The sequence below is a fragment of the Sugiyamaella lignohabitans genome, chromosome A, assembly GCF_001640025.1.
Source record: "Sugiyamaella lignohabitans strain CBS 10342 chromosome A, complete sequence".
Taxonomy (NCBI): domain Eukaryota; kingdom Fungi; phylum Ascomycota; class Dipodascomycetes; order Dipodascales; family Trichomonascaceae; genus Sugiyamaella; species Sugiyamaella lignohabitans.
Window position 1 is genome coordinate 5,635,405 of NC_031672.1, and position 16,613 is coordinate 5,652,017.

The 16,613-nt window shown below is 44.4% G+C and overlaps 4 protein-coding genes across 4 annotated transcripts; 3 read left to right on the plus strand and 1 right to left on the minus strand.

The window, feature by feature from the left end:
• Positions 1-3,961: 3,961 nt before the first annotated feature.
• On the minus strand, positions 3,962-5,038 carry IFA38 (ketoreductase; the record flags this gene model as incomplete). The annotated part of the gene is made up of 1 exon (XM_018878784.1): positions 3,962-5,038. The coding sequence occupies one exon, from the start codon at positions 5,036-5,038 to the stop codon at positions 3,962-3,964; it is 1,077 nt and encodes a 358-aa protein (XP_018736052.1).
• Positions 5,039-6,782: 1,744 nt separating this feature from the next.
• Positions 6,783-8,132, plus strand: NAP1 (histone chaperone NAP1; the record flags this gene model as incomplete). The annotated part of the gene is made up of 1 exon (XM_018878785.1): positions 6,783-8,132. The coding sequence occupies one exon, from the start codon at positions 6,783-6,785 to the stop codon at positions 8,130-8,132; it is 1,350 nt and encodes a 449-aa protein (XP_018736053.1).
• A 2,064-nt stretch (positions 8,133-10,196) lies between these two features.
• On the plus strand, positions 10,197-11,999 carry AWJ20_1873 (uncharacterized protein; the record flags this gene model as incomplete). Its single annotated transcript, XM_018878786.1, has 1 exon — positions 10,197-11,999. The coding sequence occupies one exon, from the start codon at positions 10,197-10,199 to the stop codon at positions 11,997-11,999; it is 1,803 nt and encodes a 600-aa protein (XP_018736054.1).
• A 313-nt stretch (positions 12,000-12,312) lies between these two features.
• Positions 12,313-15,429, plus strand: HUL5 (ubiquitin-ubiquitin ligase HUL5; the record flags this gene model as incomplete). The annotated part of the gene is made up of 1 exon (XM_018878787.1): positions 12,313-15,429. The coding sequence occupies one exon, from the start codon at positions 12,313-12,315 to the stop codon at positions 15,427-15,429; it is 3,117 nt and encodes a 1,038-aa protein (XP_018736055.1).
• Positions 15,430-16,613: the final 1,184 nt, after the last annotated feature.

The following is a 16,613-nucleotide window of genomic DNA, read 5'->3' on the forward strand; positions in this document are numbered from 1 at the left end:
GACAATAAGGGGGGTGAATATGTGGTTGGAGTAAGCTAAACTTCGGGTTTTTTTAGTTTGGTGGTAAGACCCCTTCTGTATAGCAATTTGGCACGGATTAGGCCTGACTGACTTGATTATGTGGGACAAATTTGACTTTGACGATTAGCTTTTGACTGGGACCTAAAATGATAATCGATATAATGAAAAATACACTGTCGATTATTAATAAAAAAATCAAGTCCAATTGGAGGATATCACGCTAAATCACAATCGAACGTATATCGAATATATAATCGTAGACCAGCTCGATTATATTTTTCTTGGTTAATATAATATAATAATATTAAGAAATAGTTCTCGAGGCAAGGCCGTTTTCTGACGTCTGTCTGGAATGTGTGTGAAAGACGACAAGTTTGACTAGAAGTGGTGGTTAGATCGGAGGATCCATGAGTTTGTGGAGTAGTTTGGCGCCACGGAACAAAAAAACAAAAATAAACTGCAGTTGATAAAAATAAAATTAGAAAAATAAAAAAATAAAAAATCTCGTAGATAGGGATCGGAACAGCCACTTGTGTGGTTCGTGGTCGGTGCTTGTTATATGTCGCCAAGATGCACTCACTGCAGTTTGGTGAATAGACAGGCAGACGCCTTGTTGAGATCTATACACATCGTCGCCCACCAACGCCATCATCGGCCATTCGTTGTGACTTTGCTGTCGTTTATGAGCGGTCATCGACCACGAACCCTCTCTCGATTGGCTAAAATTGGTGTTTAAAACAGAACTGGTTTGGTACGGTACTTACATGTAATGAGCGAACGATACGATACGTCTTGTATCAATAGAATACGTATGAGCGGTGCGATCGTATCTCGATAGTTAGAAATCACACAGTCAATCAATAATGATCCAAAATGAGAACCAAGGAGTAGTTCACAAGTGTGATTCTGAAAAAAACTTGATAAAATAAAATAAGAAAAACAACAACAACCTAGAAACAAAACATGTGGCAATATAGATAGATATATAAAAGCAGTCTCCACAACTATGGTTGTATCCATGACTATCTGTTTTGCCAGGACTCAATCTCAAATAAGAACAAAAATAGGTTTTCCTTCATGCGGGATCATCCTGCAACGCAGCAGAAAAAGGGGTTAAAAGTAAATCTCAAAAAGTAAGTATATGCAAGAGCTGACAAAAAGAAATCGCCATGTATCATGACGGTACTCGCAGTTGACGGGCGACGGCCACTGATAGATCTAACAGATCTTGACACGCACAGAACCAACCTGGCTGTTCTTTACCGTGTATCGCGGGTACCTTTGTTTTGGTTTCTTTCTGTGGCCAGCGGCAAATCGCCCATGAAATCGACCGATAGGGTGACAATTTCGAGCAATTGGCCGCTGCCCTGGGTCAATTGTTCCAGGGTGCAGCTCCATGAGGTCCTGATTCTGGTCGCTCTAAAGAGTTAGCTGGTGCTAAGCTTTTTTCATTTCTGTGCTTCTGGTAGCGTGGCTGAATGCTTCAGAGTACTGTTGTAACCTATCATCACATTTGCTTTTCTGGTTCTATTGACCAATTGTCAGCAGATCCTTAGGAGGTGGCTTTTACTCCGACCGCTACCCCTGTCGGCAACTTGTATGCCCGTGGCTATTGGCGTGTTTTTACTTTTGAATCTTTGAACCTGTCTGTACCTGTACCTCTATCTGTAGCTGTTCCTGTTTCTCATGCTCATGTCCGGGATCTGCTGGTGCTTATGCCGACATTCATGCTCATGCTCATGTCCATACTCCTATTCATACCCATACTCATGTTCATGCTCATGCTCATGCTCATACTCATGCTCATTACGCTGCGACCACCGACTGAGCTTGCGCCGAGAAATGGCGAGGATGTATTCATCTAAACCCCAGTGGGCTGGTCATTAAAAGCTACATACAATCTAACAACTATAAACTGTAAATGTATAAACTAAAACTATAAACTATAAGTAGATTACGCCATAGAAAAACGAAATAATCCCCACGATAACCTCGCTATCAGCTCTATAATCAATAATATATGTATTGCTGGTCTGCAGTAACGCTTGTAAAAATGTTGCTGGCTGCGAGCTAGTTTCACATTGTTTGCGTGTGATTCAAATCAGGGCTCTCTTTGAATGTAAAACGGCAAGCCAACTTGATAAATAATGCTTATATTCGCGGCGAGTCTGACATTTGTTATTATGTTACTAAAACTGATAACTGATAATCTGGCACCTGGACAAGCCATGGCCCAATTTAGACTGCGTTTTACAATGTTTAAAACGTTTTGAGACCGATATGTATGCTGCACGACATATCTAGCCTATTGTTAGAGGTTTATATTTAGAAAAACGGCTGTCAGCGGCTGTTTATCCGTCATGTGAGCTATGGGCCACCATCAGATATCACGATTCAAATAGGCAAACTCTGCCATGCTATAACCGAGCTATAATACTAGATATAGGTCCTAAAAGCACAGCCCCTAGCGTTTAGACATAGCACCCTGGCTTCAACTTCAAGCACCCTTATATACATACTAAGATTCACCAGTATTACCATCGAACCTTAACAATAAAGCTACATCACCGTTGTGTAACTCCTATAATATGGGGCCCGCAATCCAGGAAACTTTGCAATCTACTGAGTCGGTATCTGGTTGCTCTCCAGTCATAGCCTAATACTATCTCGCACATTATCCCTTGCCAGGGTCCAGGTATCTGTCTTTCATGGTTCCCAAATAGGTATAAAATACATTCTTAAAAATCCCTTTTCCTTCCTAATAAGGTAAAAGGCGTTGATCACGAAATGCCTAATTCCAAATGAAGGCAAATTTACGACTAATTGAGATATATGCGGACCTAAAGGGGATCTAGGATGATGCGTAGATTGTGCATCGACACGCATGGACGCGCGTTTGCTAGAGATGATCATTACCGTTGACGCGGGTATGTTGATTCACGTTGACTGTGTCGAGAAGTCTAAGGTTCATCAGATATTATTGAATGCAAATAAACACTTAGCAACCTGAAATTATGGTGGCCGACTATCTATAATTATACTCTATTTCCTAGCACGACATGCGCCACAGCACTTATATTGAAAAGTAGCTTTGTTTGACCCTCAAAATATGTAACAAGTCCGCTATCTTTTTCCACCACCGCCAGCCACTAATCAGCGTCAACATCATTCATACTATCAGTCGGCGACATCTGGCGCTAAGTTTCCAGCATCGGGGTGGCCGGCGAACGGTCACCATGAAACGGGACTAGCGCTGAACGCAAAAATAATAAATTTAGCACTAAATTTGTATTTTATTTATTATATTATATAGGATAGGATATGATGTGTCATGGCATGACAACATGAAATGACTAGACGTATCTGGCTGATACCGCCAAAGCAATGATAACCCCCTGTCGGGACCTTTCCTGAAGATAAGCAACCCCGCAAAACAGCGCTTGGCAGACCATTACCACATATATCCAGAGAATACATGCACTCCGGATCGGGCCTCAAGTTCGTGTGTGAAGGTTAAAGTTGGATCTCGTCACATCGTTGCTGGTGGGACTGCGTTTCCGGGGGAGTTGCCTCCGGCGGCTGGGGCGCAGCCCCAGATCCCGTTGTGCCAGCTGCGCTGACAGCTTGGACCTTACGGGTTGGTTGGGTTAGACACTGGTGAGAGGATTGCATCTCCGTGTTTCGTCTCAGGAGGGGTTGGTTGGTTGGTTCCACATGCAGATGATCTAAGAATGAGACCGGGACCCGGAGTCTGTTTCACTGCTGTGTTCGCCGTGATTCAGCCATCTCCGAATAAACTCTTTAAACCATCGCACTCCGAGTCCAGCATCCCACGGTCCGATCATCTACTGCGAAGCAGGAGCCACGGGGTTTGGGGCGGAGCCCCTGCCGCCGGAAGCTAACACCCACTTCCCATAGTATTAAGTATATTAGATACACACTATTTTTGCTTTGCAAGACGCTCGGCCTTTTTAAGAGCTCTCTTGCGGATGTCAACGTGCATGTTGTAGTTGATGCCGATGATGAGCTTGCCGAAAACGCCGGCGGCGGTTTCCATCCACCAGTGGAGAAGGGCATGTGACCAGTAGGGGGTGGTGGTGGCGTATCGTTCTTGGGCGCCAGAACGACGGCCAATGGACTGGAAGACCGACTTGACGAACTGCTTGGGGTTGGGGATCAGAGCAGATGTTCGGCGGATCTTGGACATGTTGGATGTCACGAGGTAGGAGATGACCAGCTGAACATCTACACCTTGAGGTTGCAACTCACGAGCAAGAGCATTCGACCAGGACTGCAAAAATGCTTTCGAACCGGAGTATGTAGCAAGCAATGGAGTAGGGGTCAGACCAGCGAACGAGCCCATGGTCAGAATGAGTCCACGCTTGAAAGCTTTGCCTTTACCAGTCGAGGCAATAATCTTAGGAGCAATGATTTGAGTTATTTTCAAGGTAGCGATGTTGTTAATGGTGATGATATCGCGCATCTCCTGTTCTGGGGTCTCAATGAATGGCACGGGAATGGAGTGTGATTGTCCGACATTGTTGATCAAGACAGTGACATTATCAAGCTCCTCAATAAATTTCTCCAACGCAGTATATGATTCGGGCTCATCTTTAGATGCATCAAACGCCAGGTATTTGACAGAAACTCCTGGGCACTTCTCTTGGAGTTCTTTCTGGACAGTTTCAAGCTTTCCGGTAGTTCTGGAGATAATTCCCACATTAAATCCCTTAGCAGCTAATTGATGGGCAAACTGCTCGCCAATGCCAGCAGTGGCTCCTGTGACAATGGCCCATGCTCTTCCCTTGTTGGACCCGGATCCGGCTCCATACTTTGACAGATCGGGTCTCGGAAGGATGAACAAATCAGCAAGCATAGTGAAGTAGCTGAGCAGACCAGTAATGACCTTAAAAAGACCAATTGCCGCCAATCCGCCAACTACGGCCCCAACTACGGGGTGGTCCTTCCCAATTTCAGCGATTTCGCGAAGGTACGAACAAGCACAGAATCCAGTCATTGTTTCGTATGTGCAACTGTCAACTGGCAGAAAGTGCTTGTTAACGAGTTCACCACTCCCATGCGCAATCCCGCTCGGGTATTTTTTCAGGGCAGGGGTTTTGTCTACTAGGTCCCGTTTCCAGGGGCTGGTGGTGTCCGCACGGGCTGATTCGCTTGGATTTCAAGCCTGTTCTTATTTTTGCTATGAGACTGAGCTTTCTGTGGCATGACCTTTACCTTTTACAAATCTGGTTATTGGGCGTTGTGTTCTCACATATTGATCTCGTCACCGGAGTACCACCTCGCACTATATATGCACTGTAATCAGGCAACACATTTATAATACGATATTCATCACACGAATTAATCTAATATAATACGATACGAACACCCTAAGGCCACCAGGAACACAAAACAGAACGCCTATTCAACACATGGGCCAGTATATGTTACAAAGACAATAGCCATCCTCGACGGGATGAAGCGCACCGATCCACGGGCCCCTGCGTCTCGCCAGGCACCGCCGTTGAAGCGTATCTTGCATCTGCGAGCGCGACATTGGGACCATACCCGGTCGGGTGGGCCTGCCTCCGGCGGCTGGGGCTCCGCCCCAGACCCCGTAGCTCCTGCTTCGCAGGAGTTGCTGGAACCGTCGACGGACCGACTCGAGCGCAGCGAGAGGAGCCACAAGGTCTGGGGCAGAGCCCCAGCCGCCGGAGGCAGGACCAACCGTTATTGTTATTTACTGATTAAGCTACAATAAATTTATTGGCACTCCCAGCAAGTTTCGAAGGGTTTCAGCTTTCATACCAAGACCAGGGTACGAGGAGAAAGCACTGATCTGTAATCAGTTCACGTAGCAGGAAATGCTATTAGGTACCAGACTCATGGTTGACATGCCATATTTCGAATTCGGAAACTAATAATTCAGTGTGAGCTAATGAGCAAAAAAATATCGATGACGGGCCTCATTGAACCGGGTGGTTCGAGCCAGAATAGAACTTTCGATACGTTTTTTTACCTGTTTTTGCGGAAGCTGGACCACAAATCAAGCGTGCACCAAGCGGACAGGCAGTCAGGGTTGGCGTGTTCAGGCGGATCAGGCTTGCCGGCCAAGCAGAAAGGGCGGTAGAGGCCCGAAAGGACAGGCCGGCCAGCGGCTTGGGCCGGTTGCATGACGGCAGTCAGGCTGGCGATTCGCTCGTTTGATTTCTCCCAGAAGCGACAGATCTGTAATGGGAGCAAAGGGCCACGCGCGCCACGCGCACAGCACCCGTCTTACCCTCCCTCAACTTCGACAGGTTTACAAATCTTGGTTGAACGAACATAGAGATAGAAGAAGGATACATACTGCAGAAAAGTGTTGAATTTTTTTTGGTTTCTTGATTTTCATCCTTTTCGTTGTACGATAAGTCTAGAGATCAAGTAAGTAGCAACAAACGACGGTGGCAACGAGCGAATTTCACGGATGCCAGCTGATAATGAAAGCTGAATCGGATTTTAGAGTTTAACTGCCTTATATCAGCCGACCAGCTTCACATGACTACACCAGCAGTAGCTGGTTCGGTTGCTGGCTCACGATAGCTCAAAACACCAACAAACTCTATAATCCAAGTTCCCACCAACAAATCCCATCTACGGGGATGCCGAAAAGTTCCGCGTAGCGGAGCACAACGGGGTCTGGGGCAGCGCCCCAGCCTCCGGAGGCTTCACGATCGTGCAGTGGTGCATCAGATGACTAACATTGAATAAAGAGTGTAACAATGGGAGAACCAATTAGAAACAGAAGACTTAATGATTTGGCTAATGCGCCTACTCCTCAGAACACACCATCCACTGCGGTGTCGTCATTTGCTGGCAGAGGAGCTGGTTCAGGTGCCCCTACAGTGTCGACCATTCTCGAGGAAGATGGTCTTGGTGGCAGACTTGCCAATAACCCAGCTCTTTTGTCGATGATTGAAGGCAAACTGGGTAAACTGGTTGGTCATCCTTCTGGATATATCGAGTCGCTACCATCAGCTGTTCGGGACAGAATCAGCGGTCTTAAGGGAATCCAACTTGAACACAGTAAATTGGAGGCCCAATTCCAAGAAGAGTTACTGGCTTTGGAGAAGAAGTTTCATGCTAAATACGAGCCCCTGTATGCTAAGAGAGCTGCTATTATTAATGGTAGTATCGAGCCAAGTGTAGAGGAGATTGTTGCTGGTAAGGCAGTTGAAGAGGAGGACGACGAAGAAGACGAGGATGAGCTCGACGAGTTAGACGACGAGCAAAAGAAAGAGAAGAAAGAAGCTACCGCTGCTGCTGACAGTGAGGACAAGGATGAAGATGACGGAGAAGATATTAAGGGAATCCCAGAATTCTGGCTCACTGCTATCCGAAACCTGTATCCCGTTGCTGAGACTATAACCGACCGTGACGAAGAGGCCCTTCGTTATCTCACAGATATTCGCATGAAATACCTCGACCAACCAGGCTTTGCCCTTGAATTCGAGTTCTCTGAGAACCCCTTTTTCACAAACAAGGTGCTCACCAAGACCTATTTCTACCAAGAGCAGACTGGATATGGCGGTGATTTCATCTACGACCATGCCGAGGGTGATAAGATCAACTGGACTTCGCCAGAGAATAACCTGACCGTTACAATCGAAAAGCGCAAGCAAAGAAACAAGCACACAAAGGCCACCAGAACAATTGAGAAGACCATTCCTGCCGAGAGTTTCTTTGGTTTCTTCTCCCCCCCCAAGTCGCCTGGTTTGGACGACGATGACGAAGAGGGCGAGGAAGAGGAGGATATCGAGGACATCGAGCAACTTCTTGAGGTGGATTATCAACTGGGTGAGGAGATCAAAGAGAAGCTCATTCCCCGTGCCATTGACTGGTATACCGGCGAAGCACTCCAATACGAAGACATTGACGAGTTCGATGAGGATGCTTATGACGAGGATGAGGATGATGAGGACGACGACGACGAAGACGAGCACGGTCACAGCCACCACCGCGGCAACTACGACGACAGCGATGATGACGACGATGACGATGATGATGACGAGGAAGACAGCAACAAGCCAGGAAGTGAAAAGAAGTCTCCTCAAGAGTGCAAGCAGCAGTAGTCTCGCAACATATACCGCTACACCCTCGTTACTAGTATAATTTAATATCTGCGAATATATTCCTCTTTGACATTGCCGGCGGCTGGGGCGCTGCCCCAAACCCGGTGGCTCCTCTCGCTGCGCTCGAGTCCGGTCCGTCGACGGTCCCACCAACTCCTGCTTCGCAGGAGCCACGGGGTCTGGGGCGGAGCCACAGCCGCCGGAGCTGGTGACCTCTGGAGCGGGTCCTGCCACCGGCGGCTGGGGCTCTGCCCCAGACCCCGTGGCTCCTCTCGCTTCGCTCGAGTCGATTGAGGGTGGAGAAGAGAGACTTGCGGGTTAGAGAGCAGTAGCCCGTGGTGGTAAAATCTGGTAGTCATACTTCTCAGAGCTTCTCTCGAGCAGGAGAGAAATGTTCGAGCAAAGATAAAGGGAGAGTTAGGTCACCCCAGGTTTTCGGATTCAGGGGGGACCAGCTGCTGGAGGGTTGGTGCCGAGACCGGCTGCATCTGTTTTCCAGCTCCTCGATGTTCTTTATAACTTGTATCTATTATAGTTATTCATGTATAAAGACAGGCTGCTTATAGCTATTGGGCGGTGGTGGGTGCCTACGGTGCGTTGTGCATGAACCTGTAAGTACTCCACGAGATTTAATTCGAAAATTTGCCGTGTGGGGTTACTATCAATTGAGTTTATACCACCTCTACAGTTGGTTGACTACTTCGTGGTCATGTCGAGCATCGTGATATGCCGAATCAATTGTATGCTTCGTCGGCATTTAGTCCATAGCTGTCTTGATCAGCTTGCACATTTTCATTCCACTTGACATCTGCAATGCTCACGCTACCAAGAAAAATAGCTGACAACCGTTAGGTGCTGCTAGGTTCGCTCACATTTAAACTCACTAACTTAAATTCTGATTCTGGAACGTAATTAACTACAATAGGCTGTGTTCCTGTCGGTGAAGGTTTTGTTCGCAGTCCTAAGACGCACCACAGACGTTTATTGGCGTTAAAAGCTAGATGTAGCTAGCTGCTGTGAGCCGTCACACCTAAACCGTCGTTCAGAAGTATATTCTCTACAGAATAGGCAACTCATTTTCCCAATCCATTCGAATCTGCATAAATTCGATTTCATCTAAACGCATTGAGCACGTACTATTGGACACTGAAAGACGATCTCCTAATTAGGAAATATGTGATCTTCGTAATAATAGTCCAAAATGTCGAAAAATCAACAAAAATCTCTGGTCGCCAGCGATCAGGCGGCACCACTTCAGGGGCTAGCTAGGAGGATCCTCATTATACGTTTGGGCTCTTTATACAATTCAGTTTTGTTCCTGAAACTCTTAGTAGGCTTTTGAAACGTTAATTCTCATTTGGTGTTTTAGAGGATATTCCCAGCTAATCATTGACTAAGAAAACAGAACGCGTCCACTAAATTATCGTTCAACTATCGTTATTCTCTACTATTATTTCGAGCCTTTCTCGTTAGTCTTTTAAGATCTGATCTCATTAAATTATTTTCGTATATATGCACATATCATTGCATGTTGGACTTTTTTTTTACGTCAGGACTCAAAAATACACTGCTAATCTGAGCGTCCACATTGCATACATTCTACTTACTTCTACAGAGCAGCTGACCCATTGGCCCAAGCTGCTTTATATACTCCGCAATCTACTTTTCGATAGTTTTACATCTGTCATTAGAACAGTTTCTTCCTGTCATTTACATTCCTTTACGACAATTTCCTTTACAACAACTCACGACTTTTCCCACTAAACACACGGGTTTTCTTGTTTTGTTTATTCAAGCCAACTGCGCGTCGTTCCTTGAAACTCAAGTCTTATATTTTAATTGTCAGTCTTTCCTTGATCAATTTCGACAATTATAAAAGTCATCTTACTTCGTAAAAACTTTCCTTCTTCGCGACTTGTTTCTAACTTACGCGACAAAGACCACTATTGAATATCGTAATCTGGCTGGCCAATACGAAACATAGCAGTCAAAGCTAGACTTTGACAACACCAACAGAACTTAAAAGAGGATTGAACATTGCATCAAATCGAAAATCTCGAAAAAATGAAGACCGCAACCCCATTTATCGTGCTGGTGTTCTCAGCTTTATTGACTGCATCCAGTGCTCACAATCACGAACATAAACATAAACACTTGGATGATATCCTTCAGGTTGAGCTACCATCCAATGCTCTTCCAAAAGAGCATTTGTTTCATCGTCATAAGCATCATGCCCATGAAGATAACGACACTCTTGACCAAGAACAGACCAACAGTGAACCTCTACAGAAACGTGGTGGTCAATGTCAGTTCCCAACCGATGCTGGCCTTGTACCTATTACTCCCAACGAAATGAACGCTGGATTTGCCATGTCGCCAAATCAGCAATGCACTCCTGGTAACTGGTGCCCATATGCCTGTCCTCCTGGTCAGTTGTCTGGTCAATGGGATCCTGCTGTTACTTCCTACAGTTATCCTGGTTCGCAATATGGAGGATTACAGTGTGATGAGAATGGTAATATGCAAAAACCATTCCCTAACAAACCTTATTGTTATGACGGAACCGGCGCTGTTTCCCTTAATAACAAGTGTTCTGGCGGCATCGCTTTGTGCCAAACTGTATTGCCAGGTAATGAAGCTATGCTCATTCCCACAAATATCAACCCAGGATCGTCTGAGACTATAGCTGTACCTGACCCATCCTACTGGGCATCAACTGCCGCCCATTACTATGTGAATCCTCCAGGAGTCTCGACTAGTGACGGCTGTGTCTGGGGAACGAGCGCCAATCCTTATGGAAACTGGTCTCCATACGTAGCAGGTGCTAACACCGATGGAAATGGAAATACTTTTGTGAAAATTGGATGGAATCCAATTTATCTAGATGGTTCTGGCTCATTCAGTAATACTTTACCAAACTTTGGAGTTCGCATTGTATGTGAGGAGGGCTCCAATTGCAACGGATTACCTTGTTCTATAGATCCGTCTACTAATGCTCTTAACTCGGTTACTTCAGGAGAGGCAAGTGATGGAGCTGGTGGTGCTGGTTTCTGTGTTGTCACGGCTGAAAACTATGGCAAAGCTGTCATTGAAGTATTCGAAGTGGGATCAGGTTCTGGCTCAGACTCTGGCTCGTCTTCGTCTTCGAGTTCTGGATCCAGCTCTCAATCATCGTCTCAAGGCACGACCTCCGGCTCCTCATCCTCCTCGTCACAAGATTCTTCTTCCCAAGAACAAGCTCCATCATCACCATCCATCCCGTCAACGAGCTCCAGCTCATCAACCCCTCCCCCACCTCCTTCCACTTCGTCCACCCCACCACCACCTCCTACGACGTCAAGTGTAATTTCCAGCTCGAGCACATTGTCAAGCTCCTCCTACAGTCCTCCACCTCCGTCAACTTCTTCTTCCACCACTTCATCAACATCATCAACATCATCTATTGCCCCAACATCCTCGAGCATTCCATCCTCAACTCAGAGTCCTACTCCTACTCCCACTTCTGCTTCAATTGACTCTCGTGAGGCACTCAACTTATTGGCACAATTAGAACCATCGTCTTCTACCGCTATTACAAGCAATAATTTCTACGGAGTCTCTTATGTGAGCAACTTGGCAGTTTCTCGTACGGCTCTGTATAATCTTGCAAATGCCAATGTTACTGTTCCTACTGGATTTGCAAACTCCAGTTCCAGCGAGGTTTCATCTACACCGAGCACTACGGTTACAACTTCAGCTTCGAGTGAAGCCGGAACGAGTTCCTCGTCCAGTAGCACTACTTCTTCAAAGAGTTCTGCTGCAACTCAAAACATTCAGACCTCCTTAATGGTTGGCTTATTGATGGCAGTAGGATTTCTATTGCTTTAATCAATAACAGATTTCCAGTAATGATACCAACGAGACCAATGACCATTTTTGTACGTTTTTTATTTGTAAAAATTTAAGCTTAATTTTTAATTAATTCTGTCATTCTTTCCTCGTGGTTCTTCATTGTAGAGATCTACACCGTCCCTGCATTACATAACGTCCGCCACAAAACAGTGCGGCTTGATCCTGTTGATAAGCAGCACACAAGACCTTGAACTTATTAACAATTGACTTTTGGTTCATTCATATTTTCTATCTTTGTGAAAGCTAAGATAATTGGTCATGGCAGAATAGCAAACAAGACCTTTGCGAGATGATGAACTTCAGTGGTCAATATCGTAAAACCAGAAACATTAACCTTGGCGGTCGCAATACTGGAACCGCGGGATCCAGAGAATCCCTTCTCCGCAAAGCTCAGCTTGACCGCCAACGCCGTGAACAGGCCAGAAAGGAAGAGAAGGCTGCTCTTCATATTCAATCATATTACAGAGGAAAGAGAGATTTATGGAATCAACGCATCTTGATAGCGAGCGAATGGCATGAGAAATATATAGAGAATGGGGGCCAACCAATTTCCAACGACTATGAGTTCATCAAGTGCTTAAATGAATTTCAATTTGCCTTGAGATATTTGATTCATCAAAGCAATTTACTCGATTACGTTATATCTTTGCATCAGATTGTGGCTAGCCATGAAGTTTTGTTCAAAGACTTGCTAACTGAAGAAAATGATAGTTACCAGCAGTTTTTTGAGAGATTTGAGGTAGCTATTCTAAATGCATTGCTAAATGGAAAGGACGTGCCAAAGATTGGACCGGCACATTTAGAGTCATTAAATATTATTTTGGCAGTTAATAAGTATGTTAACTTGTCGAGGCCGGAAAGAGTCGTGCCATTATTATCACAAATGGCGCAGGGTGTTCTTAGAGAATTATCAGGAAATCGGTCCGCCATTGAAGAATATGGGGTTGTTTTAACTGAAATTCTCAAACCATTTTGGACAAGTGTTCCTCAATTACTGATTGTCGATGTCTTCTCTATACCAAATATTTTTTCACTGATTTCGCAATCTAGTTTCAAGTCTGATGGCAGCATTTCTGAACTAACATCTCCTATGTTCATGAATTTGAGCGCACAAATTAATAGCCTAGATTCTAATCGCAAGTTATGGCTTCTGGCAAACTCATTATCCTCATTTATATCTGTAGATTCATCTCTAACACTTGGAGATGTTGGTGTAATAACTGCCTTACTACAGTATCTCGATGTAAAGATTATTGAGAGAACAGATATTGCATATTCAGAGTCCGAAACAAGTGACCATGAGACTGTTAGGTCCGTCGAAGACAGTCCCCAGAAAAAAATGACTTTTGCATTTTCATCTAGTTCAATGCCTTTGCATGTAAAGGCGATTAATTATCTTTATGAGCGGGAGTTTACTAATAGTATATTTCAGCTGTTAAGTAAAAATCTTTCAGCTTCAGCGATTAACTTAATCGCTACACTTTACGTTTATTTAATCAAGCTGTTTCCAAGACGGCGGAAGGATCTGATGCTTTATCTCTCGTTGGTTACGTTATCTAATGGTGAAACATCATCTTCGGCTGTTCACGTTTTTTGGGAATCTTTTAAGCAGTCTAATTGTTACGAGGAAATAAGTAACAATGTTCTATCGCAGACCAGGCTAGTAGAACTGTCCGGTGATTTCTCCAGTTGGACCAAGCTCATATTGACTTTTGAACTTTACTCGTACTGGTTGATTATAGCTGATGATACAGAATTCTGGGAGAATGAACAGCAAGGAATATCTTTTAACGAGGTGCGTAGTATGTCTATATTCTTGAAGAATCTATGTTATTCGCTAATTTGGAACTGGCCCAAAGTTGAATCGGAGTCAAGGGTGTCCGATGAAACCAGAGCTATAGTCACAAAGCTAAAAGATATGTCTTTACTGGTTATCCGTCAAATATATACGAGGGACTCACGACGTCAATTTCTTGGTAAGGACTTTTGGTTGATGGGAAATAATGTCATTGACATGGAACAGTTCATTCCTGCCGTGGTAGAAGAAGAAGAACGGCAACAAGAAGCGGCATTACGGGCGGTTGATGATAGCGAAGATGAATCTGATATTCCAACAGCAAGGGGAATTCTTAAGTCGTCTATCGCTCCAAGATTAGAAATATTGAAACAGGTTCCGTTTTTCATGCCATTTGATCTGCGGGTCCATGTATTTCAAGCATTTATTGAACTAGATAGAGTACGGACTCAACAGACAACGCCGTTATCTATGGACTTGTTTGGGAATATGCCTAGAATCAAGGCCGACATTCGACGAGAGAATCTGTTTGAGGACGCTTATCGCAACTTTGCGAGTGCTGGGCCCTCGTTCAAGTTCCCTATCGGTGTTACGTTTCTTTCCCAAGGAATGCCAGAGAGTGGTATTGACGGGGGAGGTCTAACTAAGGAGTTTTTAACTTCCGTTTGTCAGGAAGGTTTTTATGAAAATGACTTAGACCTCTTTCATAGCACGAAAGATCACCTGCTATATCCAAACCCAGTATTTGGTGTTTCCAGAAAGTTCAGTAACCTGTCAGACGAAGAACTGGAATATTCGCTGTCACGAATTGAGTTTCTTGGACAAATTGTAGGCAAATGTTTGTACAGTGAGATTCTTGTTGATGTCGAGTTTGCACCTTTCTTTCTATTGAAATGGGCAGGGAAGGTGGCAAGAAATTCTTTCGACGATTTATATTCACTGGATCCAGAGCTGTATGAAAATCTGGTAAAGGTGCACAAGTATCCTGGAAATGTGGAGGAAGATTTGAATTTAAATTTTGTTACTGTGCAAGAAACTGGCCATGGCGCTCATCGTAGTATTGAACTGAGGCCAAATGGTGAAGATACTCCGGTGACAAATAGTAATCGACTTGAATACATTCACTCGATTGCTAATTATAAGCTTAACTCTGTTCTGGCCTTACAGACTAACAGGTTTTTAAGGGGTATGAGTAAAGTAATTTCTCTCAACTGGCTGAGTATGTTTAATGCAAAGGAATTACAGATGTTGATTAGCGGCGGAAACTCTAAGATAGATCTCACTGACTTGAAAACAAACACAGTCTATGGAGGATACCTAGACCATGATCCGACAGTTGAATACTTTTGGCAGGTGGTCGAAGAGTTGGACGACAGTGATAAGCGAGATTTCATAAAGTTTGTCACGTCAGTTCCAAAAGCTCCCTTGTTGGGATTCTCTCAGCTCAACCCTAAGTTTGCTATCAGAAATGCAGGCTCTGACAGAGAGAGACTGCCTACTTCGTCAACATGTGTGAATTTGCTTAAGCTCCCTGACTATAAAAACAAACAGCTTTTGAAGGAAAAGCTAATCTACGCTATACGGTCGGGAGCTGGATTTGACTTATCATAGAAATTTATCTGTTATGTAACTTAACTTTAATTTATTAGCTAACCGAAATTTGGGTACTTTAACCTAGACAGCCTTTTAATTACAATTGGAAAAAAAATAAAAAGGGCACCAGATGTATTGGCAAGTTCCTCACCGATTCCCTTACATTAATGCGTCTTTTTGTGCCTCTTCTTTATTTGGCTGCATTTTCATTTGCATTGCAAACACGTCATGAACGTTGCCGGCACGAGGATGACTGCAATTCAGACGATGATGACCCGTCAAGTTCACCTCCCGTGACCGACAACGAAGCAGCCCCGAATTACAGTAGTCATAACTCGATGCCATTTATACTCCTGATTGGTCCGGTAATTTTGCTTACGCGTATTATTATATCAAAGACATTTCCGCAATTTTGGAGTGCACCTTGCTTTGTACCTGATCATCTTCCAGGCACCCATGTTGAAGCGACATACTGCATATGAACTTACAACTCGTCAGTTTGATTACTATCACCAGATGATCACTATCTGAAACAAGTTTCCAGCCGGGTTTGTCTATGTCAATACTATGTCAAACTCTATACGATTGATCTGTATGTACTTGTAATGTTCTATTTTATACAAAAAATTGTTAACTATCGAACGGATTGAATGAATAAATCTTGTTTAAAGTCCTATCCTATACATAACTAATGCAATTCAAATAATTCCAAATCCCATCATTTAAACATTGCCTGTAGTACCCCCGGTTTTGAGTTCCTTCATCTCTTTTTTTAGTGACTCGAACGTTTTCTCTATGGACTTCATTTGGACTTTAAGGAGGTCCTGCTCACTGCTGAGCCGGTTCACTTGCATTTGCAGGTTCAACGTCTTCCGGTGGACGTCTTCACAGTCTTCGAACTTTCTTAATAATATGCGCACTTGTGTCGCCAGCAACGATACGACATCGCTCTCAAATTTTTCAACTACATCGACATCAATTTGACGTCCTGCGCGTTTGTTGGATGATGGGATACGTGATACCCCTTCCAAACGCCCATTGCCTCCATTTTCACTTCGCCAGTCCGGCAAATTAAACTGAGCTCTTGCTGGCTGACGTTGTACTATACCAGGCCCATCCTCTTCCTCAGACTCGTTGACATCTTTATCCTTCGTTTTATCACTTTTGGTTGTTGTCACTTTTTTTGACGCGTGTACACTTTC